The sequence below is a fragment of the Scardinius erythrophthalmus genome (assembly GCF_964197995.2).
Source record: "Scardinius erythrophthalmus genome assembly, chromosome: 20".
NCBI lineage: Eukaryota > Metazoa > Chordata > Actinopteri > Cypriniformes > Leuciscidae > Scardinius > Scardinius erythrophthalmus.
The window spans coordinates 4831384-4851111 of record NC_138240.1 but is presented as its reverse complement, the minus strand read 5'-3'; the positions used below and the strand labels follow the sequence as shown (position 1 = coordinate 4851111).

General features: G+C 38.6%; 2 protein-coding genes across 3 annotated transcripts in view; both read left to right on the top strand.

Moving 5' to 3' along the window:
* hcfc1b (host cell factor C1b) overlaps positions 1–11666 on the top strand; it is a 29894-nt gene extending 18228 nt beyond the window's left edge. The window contains exons 18-28 of one of the 2 annotated variants that reach the window (XM_081349956.1): positions 1087–2659; positions 3577–3719; positions 4113–4364; positions 5170–5416; positions 5500–5784; positions 5964–6082; positions 6164–6301; positions 7604–7789; positions 7916–8213; positions 9783–9846; positions 9952–11666. In XM_081349956.1, coding sequence (XP_081206082.1) covers positions 1087–2659; positions 3577–3719; positions 4113–4364; positions 5170–5416; positions 5500–5784; positions 5964–6082; positions 6164–6301; positions 7604–7789; positions 7916–8213; positions 9783–9846; positions 9952–9991 — 3345 coding nt within the window. In that variant the 3' untranslated portion in view covers positions 9992–11666. Of the gene's footprint in view, positions 1–1086; positions 2660–3576; positions 3720–4112; positions 4365–5166; positions 5417–5499; positions 5785–5963; positions 6083–6163; positions 6302–7603; positions 7790–7915; positions 8214–9782; positions 9847–9951 lie in introns of both variants that reach the window. The other variant, XM_081349955.1, reaches the window with a different exon arrangement.
* A 672-nt stretch (positions 11667–12338) lies between these two features.
* Positions 12339–19074, top strand: cdk20 (cyclin dependent kinase 20). The gene is made up of 8 exons (XM_081349015.1): positions 12339–12888; positions 12989–13102; positions 13846–14034; positions 14143–14264; positions 15211–15273; positions 16514–16637; positions 17846–18001; positions 18086–19074. Exons 1-8 carry the CDS (start codon positions 12814–12816, stop codon positions 18275–18277), a joined length of 1035 nt encoding a protein of 344 aa, XP_081205141.1. The 5' UTR covers positions 12339–12813; the 3' UTR covers positions 18278–19074.
* The last annotated feature ends 654 nt before the right edge of the window (positions 19075–19728 follow it).

Genomic DNA, 19728 nt, shown 5'->3' with positions numbered 1-19728 from the left:
TTCAAAATGCTGTAATTTTTGATTCCTTTATCCAAAAATTATTATTTTTTTATCCAGATGCAGCTAACATGTAGGGGGACTTCACTAAAAAAGAATTTTCCTCCTATCTTATTTCCTTCCTGAGTTATTCCATGACAAATATGAAAGATATGCAAAATCATAATAAAAATTATATATATATATTGTCTTTTATCCACCGTTTCTTGGCGGGACAATGTCCAAATGTAATGTAATTTATATTTTCAAAAAATTTAAAAAGAGTTCTTTCAAACGATACCTACCTTTTGACTCTCCTTGCTATAGTTTTGGAGTTATTATGATTATATCATTTTTATATAGTTTGGGGCAAAATTTGCTGTTTCAGTCTTACCAGTTCATTTCTCTGTGTGTGTGTGTGTGTGTTTGTGTGTGTGGGTGTGTGTGTGTGGGGGGGAGGGTGTCTTTTTTGCACTCTTGATGTTCTAGAGTGTCACCCCTTCATTGCTGTACACTTTTTTTCAGCACAGTGGCTGATCTGTAGCTTGTACCACCAAAAGTTTCTCTGAGTTTTCCTATTTTTTCGTATTTCCCATTCATTTCCTATGTCGCCCGTTTTCGGGCGGGAGGAAGCTAAGTGTGACTTTTTTTTTTACGACCCTTTAACATATCAGAATCATCTCCTTGATTTTTTTGTGTGTTCATATAGGTAATAAAAGAAAAGTCACCAAGTTTCACCCCCATCCGATGAAGCAAAAAAATTAAACAATTCGAAACGTTCAAGTTTTCGCCCGTTTTCGGGCGAAGAAGCCCAGAGGGTTAAAGTGTTAATGTTTGCTGGATTTATGATCAAATAATGCAGCCTTGGTGAGCATAAGCATAAATTTAATACATTTTACAAACCCCGATTTTTGAACAGTAGTGCAGAATAACAATAATTATAAGTTGCTACCTATATTTATCAGTTGTGTATATTTGTTTTTTGTATTTATATAAATGAATATAAATAACAGTATATAAATTATTATTATTATTATTATTATTAAGAAATAATTTATTATAGTATATCCAATTAATAATCCATTTTATAATGTTTATTTTTCCTTTCAGTCGGCACCCCAGCCTACTCAAGTAACCCTGATCACGACTCCAAGTGGTGCTGAAGCCCAGCCTGCACAGGATCTTCCTGTCTCCATCCTGGCCTCTCCCACCTCAGAGCAGCCCTCCACCACTGGTGCTGATGCTGGTGACGGCGCTGGCGACGGTGCTACCACTGTGACACTGGTCTGCTCCAACCCACCTTGTGAGACCCATGAGACTGGTACAACCAACACTGCGACAACGGCTTCTGCCAAAATGGGCACCGGACAGATTTGTTCCAACCCTCCGTGTGAGATGCATGAAACGGGCACCACCAACACAGCAACCACCGCATCTGCAAACATGGGCAGGGCACAGCAGGTCTGCACCAATCCACCCTCAGAGACACATGATACGGGCACCACCAACACAGCCACTACTGCCAGCTGCAACATGGGCTCTCAAAAGATGGGCACCGTGAACAGCAAGACAGATGCTTCTTCGGCAGCTACATCCTCAGCTTCTGGTTCAGAACCAGAAACGCCCGCCACAGAGGGCGGTGCTGGTGCCATGCGGCAGGAGACTCTCCGCACGGGTACCACCAACACCTCTACTACCGCCCGCTCCAACATGGGCTCTGACCAGACGGGAACGGTGCAGAGCTCCAAGAAGAGCCAAGCTTCCATCTCCTCTACTCTAATGCCTGTTTGCTCCAGCCCTACAAGTGAAACGCAAGAGACGGACACTTCAGCTGAGTCTGGTGACGCACAGCAGGTCTGCACAAAACCACCCTGTGAAACACATGAAACGGGCACGACTGATACGGCTGCACAGTCAAGCTCCAGTATGGAAAGTGGGCAAACCAATGTTGTAGAGAGGGTGAGCTCCGATCCACCCTGTGAAACACACGAAACGGGCACCACCAACACACCGACCCAGGCCTCATCTACAATGGGTGCAGGACAGAGTGGCACCGTGCAAACAGTGTGTTCCAATCCTCCCTGTGAAACACACGAAACGGGTACCACCAACACACCGACCCAGGCCTCATCTACTATGGGTGCAGGACAGAGTGGCACTGTGCAAAAAGTGTGTTCCAATCCTCCCTGTGAAACACACGAAACGGGCACCACCAACACACCGACCCAGGCCTCATCTACTATGGGTGCAGGACAGAGTGGCACCGTGCAAACAGTGTGTTCCAATCCTCCCTGTGAAACACACGAAACGGGCACCACCAACACACCGACCCAGGCCTCATCTACGATGGGTGCAGGACAGAGTGGCACCGTGCAAACAGTGTGTTCCAATCCTCCCTGTGAAACACATGAAACGGGCACTACCAAGACACCGACCCAGTCCTCATCTACAATGGGTGCAGGACAGAGTGGCACTGTGCAAAAAGTGTGTTCCAATCCTCCCTGTGAAACACATGAAACGGGCACTACCAACACACCGACCCAGTCCTCGTCTTCTATTGGTGCTGGACAAAACGGCGCTGTGCAAATTGTGTGTTCCAATCCTCCCTGTGAAACACACGAAACGGGCACCACCAACACAGCCACCACTTCTACAAGCAACTTAGAAACTGGAGAAGGAACAGGTATTTATCTATATAACACTTAAAGATTGTTTTAATGTAAATATGAACATAATTTTGGTTAATTTTGTTGTTAAAGTATAATGATAAATATAATTATATAATAATAAATAATAATTATTATTTGTTTTTAAAGGGATGGTTGATTATGGTTTCACTTTTCTAACTTTAGTTAGTGTGTAATGTTGCCGTTTGAGCATAAACAACATCTGCAAAGTTACAACGCTCAAAGTTCAAAGCAAGGGAGATATTTGCTTTTAAAGAAATTGCTTTTTAAAGACTACAAGAAACGGCTGGTAGGGACTACACAACACTCCTCCCGGGTTAGTGACATCACTAACCCTAACCCTAATTTACATAAACCTGCCCCCGGGAACGCAATTTATAGATTATCATGACAGAATATGCCAATCAATGACTAGAAGATAACTACACATAAGCTACATAAATTCATCAACTAACCATTCAGAAATGTCCTGTTGCATTCTACATGTTGTCACTTCTTCTTGAGTCTCTCCGTCGTTGTCTGACTCCGATTTGAACATGAAAGGCTAAAAGTTTTTAAAATTTTCAGTGCATTTTTGTGTGAGGTAAATGGGCGCAAGCTGTTGTAGCTCCGCCCTCTGTGCCGGGAGCAGCAGCTCATTTGCATTTAAAGGGACAGACACACAAACTGTGTTTTTGCATGCTTTCTAGAGTACTAAATAGATTATCCATCTTTTGTACTGGAAATGTTCTGATGCTTATTTTATAATATTTGAATGCTGCTCCAGTGTGAACACTTCTAAAAGAAAACGTATAGATTTATAATATTGGTCATCGTATTATAAAGCAGTTACCAGCATTAATTATTATTGTCTATCAATGTCAGAGTTTCAGAGCACCCCTAATAATTAAGCTTATCTGTGTTTGTCCTCTAGCCCAGCAGGGCGGTGATGGACAGAGTGACAGCGGCACCAGCTCAGAACCCACGTCATCTACAGAACCAGCCAATCCCACAACACAAAGCAGAGCCATCACCATGGTAACACAGGCCACACCCACTCCAGGACCATCAGTACCGGTATGAACACGCTTCTAATCTGATTCGGCTGGCTTTATGCAATTTCCTGGTCCTGACGCACATTTATATTCCACTTTGCTCTCAAGGTTATCTCTGATACTATTAAAGATGGAGCATAAAAGCTGCTTAGTCGTTTTACATATACAGACAATCCCTTCCTGTCTGGGCACATTTTTTGGCACATTTGGGCACATTTCAGCTAGAAAAAGCTGCAGTGCTGGGCAGATTTTTGATGATAGCCTTACTTATTCGTATTGCAAAATAGTAGTTTACAAATACATGAATTAATATGTAAATATTCTGTTCTAATACATGCAGATATGTGCACTAAATGAAGCAATTTATTTTGTCTGTCTTGTTCTCTATTTCTGATTGTTTTCTCACTCAATGCAGGAGATTTCGTCTATGGCCGGATCTGCGGTAGTGGCTGAGGTCCCGGGAGAGGCGGAGGCCATGGAGCAGACCAGCGCAGAGGCCGTATCAGCAGGAGAAGAGCCCATGCAGACCGAGTGTCAGGGAGAGCTGAGTGAAGAGGGAGCCATCAGGGTCGTTGCCATTGATGAAAGTGCAGCGGGTGACGAGGGCACCATGCTACAGGTTCATGTTGCCATGGAAGCACAGCCAGGTCAAGGAGATCAGGCTGAGGTATACAGGCTTTTGTAATCATATGGTTTAGAGATAAATGCATATGATGTGATTTTGTTAATCTACACTTTTATGATGCTTTTTTTCCATTCGCTTACAATTTTAGTCATTGTTTCTTTCATCAAAACAAGTGTAATTCAGTTAAAGACTTTTTTCCACACCTTTTTTAACACTTAAATTCAATAGACTATTTTTAAAAAGAGCTTTTGCATTGCAAACCTTGTTTATACCTTGTATATTTTTGTTTTAAAACCATGTTTTTCATGATATAGCTATATATACATTAAATATTGGTATATACACTTCTGTTCAAAAGTTTGGAGTTGGTAAGATTTTTTTTTTTAATGTTTTTGAAAGAAGTCTTTTTTTGTCTTATGCTCAACAAGGCTGCATTTATACAGTAAACAGTAATATTGTGAAATATTCCAATTTAAAATGTTTTCTATTTGAATATATTTTAAAATGTAATTTATTCCTGTGATCAAAGCTGAATTTTCAGCATCATTACTCCTGCCTTCAGCATCACATGATCCTTCAGAAATCATTCTAATACGCTGATTTGTGGTATGTTTTTACTGTTCTTGTGCAAAATTATATTTTTGTGGAAACAGTGTTGAATATTTCAGGATTCTTTGAGGAATGAAATTCAAAGCAGCATTTATTTGAAATCGAAATCTTTTGTGACGTTATAAAAGTCTTTACTGTCACTTTTGTTCAGTTCAATACTTCCTCACTGAATAAAATATTACTAACCCTAAACAAATGTGCAAATATTTAACAATTCCCTGTTTTCTTGGTAAAGCAGATGGAGGCCGGTGTGGATGCTGCAGAAGCGATGAGTCTAGCTGCTCAAGACTCAGAAGCACTCGCTCTTCCCCAGGAGCTGATGTCTGCAGAAGGACAGCAAACTACCCTCATGGTGACTGGACTGACCCCAGAGGAGCTGGCTGTGACGGCAGCGGCTGAGGCTGCGGCACAGGCTGCGGCAACAGAAGAAGCGCAGGCCCTCGCCATCCAGGCTGTCCTACAGGCGGCTCAGCAGGCTGTGCTCAGTAAGTGTGCGACACGCTGCCATATGCTTAATGTATGATGGATACGGTAGACTTTGAATTCTCAGCATGACTTTCTGTTTCAGGTGCGGGAGACGCAGGTCATGACGGGCACCAATCCACCACCATCCCTATAGTTTTGACCCAGCAGGAACTCGCTGCTCTAGTTCAGCAGCAGCAGCAGCTCCAGGAGGCGCAGGCGGCTGCAGCCCAGCAGTTGAGTGCTGAAGCAGCCGCAGCTGCGCTGCCCACCGAAGGCTTGGCACCAGCAGACAGCCTCAACGACCCAGCGTCTGAGAGTAATGGCCATGAGATGGCAACCGCTGTTACGAGAGCTGTGGCCTCTCTCCTTCCACGCACTTCTGCAGAGAGTAAGAGATGCTTTTTTAGTTTTAAATGATTTGTTTTTAATTGCACAAACTAAAAAATTAAGTTTATTTCTACAAGTTTTCCTAATAATTTGGTTTGGAGAGATTTAATTTATGATGCTTTATGATCCAAATGTGTTGGTTCTTGGTGCTTGCTAAAAAATGTCCCTCTTTCTTGACAGCTCTAGCCCCATCAAGTACTTTTGCACCATCTCAGCCGATTATGGTCGCCAGCCCTGCCAAGATGCAAGCAGCCACTGCTTTAGCTGAGGTGGCCAATGGGATTGAATCAGCAGCTGGGGTGAGTTCACCAGTGGTACTTGATGATTACTGCACCGATATCTATTTCAGACTATTGTTCAACCAGTTGTTTTTATTGTAGAAGCAAGAAGCGCCTCCAGCAGTCGTGAGGCCTCCAGTGAAGAAAGAGAATCAGTGGTTTGATGTTGGATTCGTTAAGGTCACAAACATGGTTGTCACTCACTATTATGTGCCAGCTGACGATTCAGCAGTTACTGATGTAAGTAGTAATCAAGGTGCTGTTTATGTTGTTTATGTCTTAAAACTATTTCCTTTATTGGAAAAGGAAGTGTTATTTAGCACAAATTGAAATACACTATACCTGATTGATAGATATATCATTAAGGCCGTTAATTTTTACTATTTAGCCAAAAAGAGTGAGAAACTGGACTTTTATTTTGAAGGTGCTGAGAACTTTTACGGTCTTTATTTAACAATAATAGAAATACAAATTCTATAATATTTGTTACATATAACAACAAATTCTATAATATTTGTTACATATAACAACAACATTAGTCAAATATGGATTCATATAAAGTCTTTAAAGTAACATCTAATTAAGTCATTACATTTGTCAGGGGTGATACTAATAACCAATAATTCTTTGTATTTGAAAGTCGATAACCGATATTTTGGCCGATTTTTCTAAACCATAATTTTTATATAATTTTTAGAGCCTGATACAAAAACAAGTCTCACCATTAAAAGCCTTGTCCCAAGCACACAATTGTAAATATGACAGACTTGCACTGCAAAAATTATTCTAATCATATTTCAAGCAATTCAGAACCATCATGGCAAACAGCGCGAATCTGAAGTGTCTCAGCTAAAGGAAATAATCCATTATTTATCAGCTTTAATATATTGGTCAAATTTTCTTATTGGCCAATACCGATATGGTGGGCGAGATATTTTAAGAAAATTATTCCCAGAGTGTTTAATTGTGATTACCAAGTACACTGTTGATTATAACTTTAATTATGAAAAATAATATAATAGGAGTTGTTGTCTAAAGCAGTGGTTCTCAATCCTGGTCCTGGGGACCCACAACTCTGCACATTTTATGTCTCCTTTATCTGACACACCCAGTTCAGTTCAGAGCTCTTTCCTAACGAGATGATGATCTGAATCAGGTGTGTTAAATGAGGGAGATATACAAACTGTGCAGAGCTGTGGGTCCCCAGGACCAGGATTGAGAACCACTGGTCTGAAGTATAACTTTAAAATTTAAATCGTTTATTTCTTATTTTGTAACAATAATATAAACATGTAAATATAAAAGTCTATTCTCCAAACCGCTTGTCCTCTGTAAGGTCACAGGAATGGTGGAGCTTATCCCAGTGTCTTGAACCAAATAAATATAAATGCAAAACAAATAATGCATGTGTTGTTGACAATTTGTTTTATTAAATAGTGTGATATTTAATGTGTGTATATCGGTCACCTTGCTCTCCATGATTCGGACATTGTCCTTTAAAAAATCTATATGAGACTACCACTAATCCTCTTGACGTTGCAGGATGATTCTGGCACAATCCCAGACTACAGCCGAATGAAGAAGATCGAACTGTCTCCCGGCACAGCGTACAAGTTTCGCGTGGCCGGTGTCAATGCGTGCGGCCGCGGAACATTCTCTGAAGTCTCTGCGTTTAAGACCTGCTTGCCTGGCTTCCCTGGAGCACCGTGTGCCATCAAAATCAGCAAGGTTGGTGACTGCAAACAGCTTGTGCTTCATCTACATGTGTTTTTTTTATTTTATTCTATTTATTCTGTGTGGCATTTGATTTATATTTTGTCTTGGTGATTGAAATAATTTTTCCTCTCTCTTCAGAGCCCCGATGGTGCCCACTTGACCTGGGAGCCTCCATCAGTAACATCAGGGAAGATCATTGAGTATTCAGTGTATCTGGCCATCCAGAGCTCGCAGACGGTCGAGGCGAAAGCGTCTACTCCGGCTCAGCTTGCCTTTATGCGGGTGTACTGTGGTCCCAACCCGTCCTGCCTAGTGCAGTCGTCTAGTCTCTCCAACGCCCACATCGATTACACCACCAAACCCGCCATCATCTTCCGCATCGCCGCCCGTAATGAGAAGGGCTACGGCCCCGCCACGCAAGTCAGGTGGCTACAAGGTAAGGAAATGTTTTGTTGACACTTTTCACAGACTGTGATGACTTCCACAGTCAACATGGTAAATCTAGCAACATTTTTTTTTTCTTTTCTTTTTTTTCAGACAATTTTATGTACATTTATAACACTATACTTTGTGTTATATTACCTTGGCATTTAATTAAACCTAGTGGAAAAAATGCTGTGATTCTAATACAACGACTAAGGAAGTGACAGCAAATTTGACATCTTTTTCTCTTTTATAACAAGTGTAATCACCCTCTTGATTTTCCTCTTTTGGAAGTCAAACTATTGTGGATTTTTTTTTTTTTTTTTTTCAAATGGGAACACAACAAATTTGTTGTTTCAGTTCACCACTATAGAAGTTTAACCAACTATCTCAACAACTTCTGAGAACCCCAGAAATGTGAAAAGGGTCTATTAGGGCGTTTTCACACCTGGCTCGTTTGGAGGGTTTGTTTCGGAACCTAATGCATAGGCATATGTGAACACGGCAATTGCGCTCAGATCCACACCAAAATTACAGAGGCTAGCCGAAGTGAAATGCCTTGTTGAAATTTGGTCGGACAAACATATTTCAGAACAACTGGCCAAAACAAAAATACAGATGAAGCCTTGATTCTTGGTAAAAATGAGAAAGTAATATAATGACAGCTACAAAGATAGGCATAGTGGCAATCAGCCCGTGGAGCGGTTGTCTGACCATCCTGACTGATGACCGCTATGAGCCAAATCCTGAAACATAACCAATTGCACACTGACCAACAGGAAGTTTACCCGCTCTTGACTTCTATTAACTCGTGTTGGTTCATCAAAATGTTGCCTTGTGAAAGCTAACCAAACCAAGAAGAAATCGCACATTGTAACAATTTGAATTCTTGTTTTGGAACTAGGGATGGGACGAATACCGGTTTCACTATAAACCATGATAAAATGTACTGACGGTTAGTATTATCGTTTAAAATTTAATTATCATAAAAACCGTGTTTGATTATCGCGATTTTAATAACTCACGTTAACTTTGACCTCGATAACAAAACAACGTCTCGGAAATAATTGGGCACAAAATTTTGTTTTGAGTTAAATTATTTTCTCACTCATTTGAAATAAACGTGAAGCTTCTGCGAAGAAAAGTTTGCAGCAAGTGACTTTGAGCCAAAGTCAAACGATCAAGTTCAAACTAGACTATTAAGAGTGACATTCATTGTGATATTCATTGTACACTTATTACACCGATTTTTTTTTTTTTTACCACATAATTTGTGTATATATTGAATTGATATTAATGTTTTAAATCTTACCTGTTTATACATTCATTTTGTAACTTTACAGCGTACAAAACAATGGCCCAGACAAGATGATCACAACAATATTATCAAACACTGTAAATAATAAATCAACTCTTATTTCATTTTCAATACAATCACAAACGGAGACGCAAGACGGCAAGTTCTATTTGAATGAGCGCGTCCATTACAAACTTGATCTACAGGTGTGAAAACACCCTTAAATGCATCTTTAATCTGTGGAATGGATTTAAAAAACCTTTTTTATTTAAATATTGTTTGCAGAAACCAGTAAAGATGGCTCTGCGGCCAAACCTGCAGCAAAGAGGCCGGTCTCGTCACCTGATATGTGAGTTTGTTGCCATTAATACCTTTCAAAATGAACAATGCAAGCCTGTCATATCCCAAACCTGATGCGTTTTATTGAAACGGATCATTTCTTTGTCCTTTGCAGGAAAGGCGCTGGTCCAAAGAAGGCCAGATCTGACCAGTGAGAGCTCACCGTGACCCCTGACTCCGCCCTCATTATGTGCAGAACCATGACTGAAATCCACTTCCTGCTGAATGACCTTCCTGCTTCCACTTCTCACACCATTCCATCCTCTGCAACGAAATGGAAGGAAACTGCAGCCAAAAAAAAGGAAAACAGTTTGTTTCCATTTTTGAGAAATCTGCTCCCATCACTGGACATTTTGGTGCCATGGACGCCTTATTTCCAACTGTATTTTTAAAAAACCACATAAATGTTCCTCCTCAAAAGCACATAATTTGCTCTCCTGACAATTTTGTGTAAAGAGATTCCAATGGCAGCGTTCAGTCTCATTATAACTGTATAATCAGATATTCAATCTTTGTTTTCCTCCCTTGGTATTCATTTATTTTTTAAGCTTATTTCAATACAAGCAATAGATAAACAGAAAAATAACTTTGCTCTTGTCAGTTTGTCGATGATTTCATTACTTGGCCAAGTCTGTATGCTTCAAACGTGCTGAAAGGAGACTGATATACGGAAGAGGGAGTGCGGACGACAAAACGGCGCAGGGGAAACATCAAAATAAAATGAAAACTATCAGCACTTGGTGATGCTTGTGAGGGAAAAGACTCAGTTCATTCGGAGAATCTGTAATTATTCGTTCACTTCGAGTTCAGTAGCCTGTTTTTCATCACTGTGTGTTCATACATTTGCTGTGAGGGACAATTGAAGACTGCAACGCTGAAGACTAAAAGGACTTCAATCTATGTAGATGAAAAGCATACTACTTTTGCATTGCGTCAACCAGATCTTGTATAAAGAGAGAGAAAAAAAATCCCCAAAAATAGTAAATGATTGATTCAGGAGTTCTTTGTGTGTGGTTTATTTTTGTAATTTTTTTTAAGAAAGGTTTTTCCTCATTGTGTGCTTCAGGGCAGTTTTAAACCTCACCTCTCCTCAACATGTTCACCACTCATTCCTGCAGTCTCCATGCTTATGGATTTGACACATGGCGGCTTGTCTAAGAGCCATAGTGTTTCGCATCACATGTTCATGTCATTAATCTTTATTTTGGGAATTGTAGTGTAAAATATATGTATTTGTTCTGGACAATGACCCACTTTTGACAACTTTGATGCTTCCTCCACCCTTTTTTCCTCTCAGCATTTTTATTTTTTGGCATTTATAGGATCCTGCTGCAGAAAAAAAAAACCTCCCCCCTCTTGTCAATAGTCTACATTTCCTGTAAATTTGCTTTTCTGAATCTCACATTTCTTTTATATGCTTGGTTTTGTGAGTTGATGGATATGAATTGGGATTCTCAAGCTGTGCAGCAAAAGTTTGAACCATTTTCATTCTTTGCGGACTGTTTGGGATTTTGGAGATGATGTTTAGGGACGCAGGCCTGTGTAAATGCTAAATAGGTGGAAATTAAGGAGAGGTTTTGATGACTTGTTTTTTTTTTTTTTTTAATGGAAGGTAGAAACAGTTTGTTCCTGTTTCTAGTTGGAAAAAAATGGATTGTTGGTTTAGCCAGAGTTTGAACTCCGTTGTAAATTAGTTCTTTCACGTAGCAAGACGTAAAACGAAAAATCTCTTTGCCTTTTTTTATATAATTATCTGTAACAAAATGTTTTTACATGTTGTCATCTATTGATTGCTTTTGTGTCTTGACATATAAAAGTAATGGAATTCTGTCTCTGTGTTCATTCGTCTTGTTTTGCCTGCTGTTAATTTAGCGTTTTTGTCATTTGTGTTGCTAATTGTGTCTTATTGTCTTGGTTTAATAAATGTTATGTACAAGAAATATAGATGACCACCAAGAGATTAAAGATTATATGAATCAGGAAAAAGAAGAAAAGTGGCTTTGGGATTTTAACATCGATTTTACTCAAGTGATTTTTGTTTTTGTATTGAAAATGTACTGTATTTGACCTCAAATATGTTTTGACATGTATTTTGCTTAAGACTTTGAGTCATGAGTGTACAGCATGTATTTAGAGAATTGTTGGACAAAATTGGGTTTAAACTGTGCTAACAAATCACAGATCACAAAAAAAGGTTTTGTTTACATAAGTTGTGTGTATTTAATACAGACGCGCACACACAAAATATATAAATATATTCAAATATTATGTAAAAAAACCCCACTTATGTTAGGTAGCAAATAAATCAAATTTGACAGCAATAGTTTAAACTTCCAATCAGCTTTTAGTCACGTTTTTACGGGAAATGTATATATATTTACGATATGCTACTCATTACCCTGGAGCCATTTGTACGATACAAAATCATAATCTTTTGTGTTACTTTCAAAATACTGGCACCTGGCATACGAATGTAAATCAACTCAAGAAATCTATCAAATTAGCCTGAATAACGTTATATTTGTACCGTAAGCGCAATCAATTCTGATTTGTTCATCCATACTTGCGCTAAAAATTGTGCCACGTGCCTCGAAATTTAAATTCAATTAAAACAATTTTCTTTTTATTATTTGTTCGTTTTTAGCTGGAAGATTATTTTTAGTCCGCTTTTATTTGCGTGGTTTGTAAGAATAAGTGGTCGTTCTAATAAGATTTTTGTCTTCGCTAGCTTGCCGTACAGAAACGATATCCATAGCAACTGCCATCAGCTGCAGCGGAGCGTCGTCGGATTCTACCACAGATGATCAATCTCGCTCACTGATCGATATAGAATGACATTATATAGATCAGTGATCTCGCTATTGTTTCCATTCAGTTATTATTTTGCTCTGTTACGTTGCTGAATATTTGCCAGTGTGTGAATGGAAAACAAAGGTACATTTCTGCTTTGCTAGCCGGCTAGTTGTCCAGCAGTGGAATGGATCAGTACAGTATTCTGGGTCGGATTGGGGAAGGCGCTCACGGGATTGTTTTCAAAGCCAAACACATCGAGGTAAGACCGTCTACACCTGCATTCATCCTGTGTGAAGGATAATAACTCTGTATCTCACTACATGCCTCTGTCTGCTTGCTTTATCTGTTGATGTTTTCAGACAGGAGAGACCGTGGCTTTGAAAAAAGTCGCTTTGCGAAAACTTGAAGATGGTATTCCAAACCAGGCCCTGAGAGAAATCAAAGCCCTGCAAGAGATTGAGGACAACCAATATGTGAGTGAGACAGGCACACTGATCACTGGAGACTTGTGTAATGAAGATGATCTCTTTTGCAGCTCGCAAAATGCTTTTGTAATCATATTTATGACATGAAATGATGACACACTAAGTCATATTTATGAGTTGAAAGTCAAAATTGACAATGATAAGTCGAAATTAAGACATACTAATTGATGAGAGAGTCATTTTTGAGATGAAAGTCATAATTATGACAAAGGTTTGAAATTATGAGATAAATTGAAATGAGGACATTTTAAGTCATGACATAAAAAGTCATATTTACCAGATTAAAGAGTTCACCCAGAAATGAAAATTATCCCATAATTTACTCACCCTCAAGCCATCCTTGGTGTATATGACTTTCTTCTTTCAGCCAAACACAATCGGAATTATATAAAGCTTTCAAGCTTTATAATGGGATTTGGGATTTTACAATGAGTTTTTAAAGCTCCAAAAAAGCGCATCCATCCATCATAAAAGTTATCCATATGGCTCCAGAGGGTTATGATAAAGGCTTTCTGAAGCGAAGTGATGCATTTTTGTAAGAAAAATATCCATATATTTAGAACTTTTTTTGTCATTATTGTGACTTTCATCTTAAATTTAATCTCGTCAAAATACTTTTTTTTTGTGGCGGAAATGGGCTTCCATTCTATGATGATTTGGATATACACAATAAGTTATATTTTCATCATTTGATCTTGACATACTTTTATTTCTTTTACCCATCTCTATAGGTGGTGAAGCTGAAGGATGTCTTCCCTCACGGCACAGGCTTTGTCCTGGTGTTTGAGTACATGTTATCTGATCTGTCAGAAGTCATTCGGAATTCCCAGCGTCCTCTCACCGCATCCCAGGTCAAAGGTTACATGATGATGCTGCTGAAAGGAGTGGCTTTCTGCCACGAGAACTCTATCATGCACAGGGTGAAACTGTGGTCCTTTTATCATTAGATGTGTCCCCAGATAAATCTGTGCCGTGCTTTACATGTTCCTTTTTTATCCGTGCTCTGAATGTTTTTTTTTTGTGTGCAGGATCTGAAGCCTGCAAATCTTCTAATCAGCTCAACGGGTCACCTGAAGATCGCTGACTTTGGTCTGGCGAGGCTCTTTTCAAATGAAGGAGACCGTCTGTACAGTCACCAAGTGGCCACCAGGTGATAGTGTACTTAAAGGGTTTGTTCGGCCTAAAATGAAAGTTAACTCATCATTTACTCACTTTGGTGTTGTTCTAATACCGAATGCCCTTTCTTTTTCAGACCACAAAAGTCTTGCTCACACATACAAGTATCACAGAATGATCCCATGTGACACACACGTCTCATATCTCGAGTGTTCTGGAGGAATACGATAGGGTTTGGTGTCAAGCTGAAATTGAATGTATTATTTAACAAAAATCCTGACCTTGACCGCTAGTCTTGTGTGCATGGAACGCGTTCATGATGACACTTTATTAGCGCCGCTGTTCACTCCGACGCACACAAGCGGCAAGCCGTGAGAAATCAAGCTAAATACAAACGCTACATGTAATACATACAATCTATGTACTTTCTTCTCAGATGTGAATATATCCATTGTGTTTGTCGCAACAAGATGTTATCGGATTCACATTTGTCTACTGTCATTCTGACTGTCATCTGACTACCAACATCCCGGTCTGGAGATTTTACATGTAGCGTTTGTATTAATCTTGATTTTTCTGGGTGAGTCGGAGTGAACTGCTGTGCTAATTAATGTGTCAGGAACGTACACCCTGCGCAGAAGACCAATGGACAAGGTCAGGATTTTCGTTAAAAAATACATTGAATTTCTGTTTGTTTTTACTAAACCCTATCTTATACCCCCAGAACCCTTGGGATATATACGGCACGTCACATGGGATCATTCTGTGATGCTTCTACATCCTTTTTTAAAAGCTTGATACAGGACTCTATTCACTTCCATTATATGGACGAGCGCGATATTATTTTTTTAAATTTCTCCCTTTGTGGTCCCAAAAAGAGAAATGCATACAGCATTAGAACAAAACCAGGGTAAATGATGACTGAATTTTAATTTTAAGATGATCATATGGCTAAAAATATTTGCTGTGCTGTGTTTCAGATGGTACAGAGCACCAGAACTTTTGTATGGTGCCAGAAAATATGATGAAGGAGTTGATCTCTGGTAAGAATTTTTAGAATGATATTCTCAGTTTATTCGCAAAATCGACATTAATCTACAATTTACATTTGATATGAGCTGATTGGAGTTTATTATAATTAATAAACATTGACCGTGCCCCCCCTACATTTTTTTTTTCTTGTTAGAGAAGCCGTTGCACTCAGATGTATGTAACAATGGATCCTTTTCACTGACTGTGATGACCGGTTTTCATATTTTCATAAAAAAAAAAAAAAAAAAAGTAATTTATACTTTTATAACGCTCTATATTGGGTTATATTACCTTGTCAGTAAATGAAAAAAAAAATAATAATTAGTGCTGCTGCGAGGGTTTATAACACTGTACTTTATAACACTATACTTTTACATTTATAACACTATACTTTGTGCTATATTACCTTACTATTTAATTAAAACTAAAACTACCGCTGCTGCATGAGTGTGTCTAATTAATACAACGACTTGAGGGAGTGACTGCAGATTACACATCTTTCTCACTTCTGACCAACCTAATCAATCTCTCTGTATTTTTCCCTCTTTTGGAAAGTTGTGGAAACTATTACAGATTTTTCTTTTGCTATTGGACCAAATGGAAATACAAAAATTTAGATTTGCTGTTGTCTCTTATTCACCGCCATAGAAGTTTACCCAACAATGATGACTTAGAACTGAGAACCCCGGAAATGCAAAAGGGTCCATAGTGGAGAAAAGTTTCTATTTCATGCTGCCTTCAGGAACCCTGGAGATTTCCTAAATTACAAAAAATACTGAGTAAATCAATTGTTACTAATAACAGTCATTCAAGCTATACGTTTTCTAATATTTTTATTATAGCAAGGATTAGTATTTATCAGTTCTATCTATTTCTATCCTTTTTATAATCGGGTATAATTACTGTAAAATTATCTAGTGTGTTATTTGTATGTAAATTCATGACTTTTTATTACCTGGATGTTTTAGAATGTTATTAAAAATCACTGTATTGATTTTTTGAAAACAGTTTGTTTGAATATCCTTATGCAATTCTTGAGTCTGTAAATGTGAAATGTATAGTTTACATTTGTGTCTAATGTCAGATTTCATAATGCATTACCATTGCGTATTCTTATAAAAGCAAATATTTCCTACTAATAAGTCTTTTTTTGTTGTTGAGAATTCTGTCTTGCCTCAAGCTTCACCAGATGGCAGTAGTGCTCATCCTACATCCAGCTGGTGTCAGTGTCTGTCCTCTGGCTTGTTTCAGGGCAGTAGGCTGCATTTTCGGGGAGCTGTTGAATAACTCTCCACTTTTCCCCGGAGAGAATGACATTGAGCAGTTGTGCTGTGTGCTCCGAGTGCTGGGAACTCCCAACCAGAAAGTCTGGCCCGTGAGCTCTCACTTCATGTCCACTACGCCTGTTTAGAATGACCTGGGGTCTCATTTATAAAGCGTGCGTACAAACAAAACGGGGCTGGAAACGTGCGTACGCCAGTTCCCACGCAAATGTTGTGATCTATAAAAAAACAAACTTGACGGGAGAATGTGCGCACCTTTAAGCAAACTTTGAGCTGTGCGTACGCACATTCTGGAGACAATTGAATTGGCGACACCGATGGTGAGCTGGAGTTAAGTGTCTTTTTGGTCACTTTTAGACACAAAATCTAAAGAAAATTTAACATATACAGAAAGATAATACAAATATAATTTCACTCACCAAGCCTGTCACTTGAAGCAAATATCCATCCCTTCTTAAATGTCCGCGCCAGCGAGCGCGTTGGGCCGTTTTGTGAAACTGACGCAAATAAATAAAATAATGATTTAAACTATGTTTTACTTCTGATATAAACATTTAGATTAAATATGCCATTCAAATTAATGGAGTTAAGCGCTTAAACATGAAATCATTACTGAGAAGTTACAACATTTTTATATTCAAATTCAGTCAATAGAAATATTTGTTGTGGATGCAGTGTTTTTGAACACTTTTCCTCTGGCATGCTGTGTTTTAATGTTTTAACCACAGAGATAACTGCTTATCATGATAATACCACCAGATTGTCTGAGAAAATAGTTTCGTGCAAATAATGCCCAAGGCCTATCTGTTTCCATTAAAAATATCAATTAAAAATACAATTCGGCCAGTGGAAAAGATTGAGAAAAACTTTCTCTGCAATGTATTTTTACACTATTTGATTTATGTATTCAAAAACAAGGCAAGGATAGGCAACTACTTGATTTTTATTAATGTAATGTATCTTGTACCATTAAACGTTATCACGTGGATGAATAATCATATGCAAATGATATGCAGATGAGGATCTGCATAGTAAAACTAGGCGTTGTAAGCTCCATATATGGTTATTTTGGGGAGGAGAATCGCACAATCTTCCGCTGCCTCGGATTTATAAAGTGAATTCTGCGCAGGTTCTGGCGTACGAACGGTTTTATAAATCCGAATATTTTTTTGCGTACGCCATTTTTGGCTTTCGGGCGCATGTACACTTTTAGTAAGGTTCCTACGCACAGTTTTATAAATGAGACCCCTGATGCACAACCGTTCTCCTAAAGGTTTTGTGTTTAATGTACCAAATCTAGGAAATAACAGACCTTCCAGACTACAATAAGATCACATTTAAAGAAAACCCACCGATTCCTTTGGAGGAAATTGTACCTGACACGTCACCACAAGCTGTGGACCTCCTGAAGAAGTTCCTCGTCTATCCGTCCAAGCAGAGGATCAGTGCTAGTCAGGTGCGCATCTGAAGTTTTGTACAGATTGATTCAGTCAGTCATGTAACTCCAATGACACTAATAATGCCCCGTCTGTTTCCTCAGGCTTTGCTCCATCCGTATTTTTTCACGGACCCTCTCCCGGCTCATCATTCAGAGCTCCCCATCCCACAGCGTGGAGGAAAGCACTCCAGACAGCGCATGCAACCGCCTCACGAATTCACAGTGGATCGACCCTTACACGAGAGCTTGGTGGACCCGAGTCGGATCCAAAGGCACGCGTGGAGTTGTTTATGAAATCTAGGGGTTTGTACTCTTTCAAACCAGGAAGTGGCCCATTAAGTCATGCTCATTTAAGGACGATGAAAAAAGAAATAAAACGTTCAAAGTATTTATTAGAATATACAGAAATAGGCTATATAATATTGTAGTTTTTTAAATATACTTTTAGTGAATTTCAAGTGGCGTGTGTAAATTTCATGAAGTATTTCTGTTTAAATTTGTACGGCACATTTTACTATACACATTATAGGAGTAGCTTATTTGAATTGATTGCATCTCAAGCTGTATTACTCACTCCACTTCAGTGGAACTGTAAAATGAAAATGGAAAAAAAAAACCTCCTTCCTTCTTGCTCAACAACTATTAACCTTATCATTTAACACCAGCCAGTGTAAATGAACTGATCTGGGTTTTTATTCAGTTAGGCACAACTTTATACAGTGATCAGATAGAAACGGATGTACTAGAACAGGTCTGGTCATGCAGTTTAGAGCAAAAAGGACAAATCAGCAGGTAACACACTATCATTCAAAAGTTTGGGGTCAGTGAGATTTAAAAAAAAAAGAAAGAAAAGAAAAGAAATTATACTTTAATTCAGGATGCATTAAATGAATCAAAAGTGAAAGTCTTTCTTGAGCAGCAAATCATCATATTAGAATGATTTCTGCAGGATCATGTGACACTGAAGACTGGAGGAATGATGCTGAAAATTCAGCTTTGATCACAGGAATAAATTGCATTTTAAATTGTAATAATATTTCACAATATTACTGTTTTTACTGTATTTTTGATCAAATAAATGAGCAGAATATAAATTTGCTGAGCGGAAGAGACTTCTTTCAAAAACATTAAAAATCATACCTTCTCCAAACGTTTTAACCCTTGTTAATACCGTTAATATTAATAAAGAACCATTCTACCTTTTAAACGATCATTACATTGTTGAAAAGCTGTGGAGGAAACTAGCCTTATCAGTGAACATGCAAACACCTAGTTTCTATTAAAAGTGCTATAAGCAGTCTTATCGTTGTTTTATAGATTTTTCTTAATTGTTTTGAACCACTAACACAGTCATAGCCGTAAATCACTCGTGCAAATACAACATCACACAACATCTCCCTCAAATGTGAATGCAAATAGTGTAACTGTAATGTGAAATGAACATGGAATCTACATTACCGTTAGGGTAAATAAACTAAACCAGAACAAAATGTAAGTGGGGCACATCTGTCATCTTTTTTTATTCTGTTGTAGTCTGTTATACTTGACATTTTTTTTCGTTAAATGACAGACTCTTGAACACACAGCATGATTGACCACTTTAATTTTCCCTCAAACCGAAGGAACAAAAGGAAAGAAAACGGTTCGCTTTGATTAACAAATGACTTCCACAGCCCTGCTCTGTGTGCATGTGGCCAGGCTGGGCATCTTTAGAATGATTGCAGCATTTGTCTCTATTTGCATTT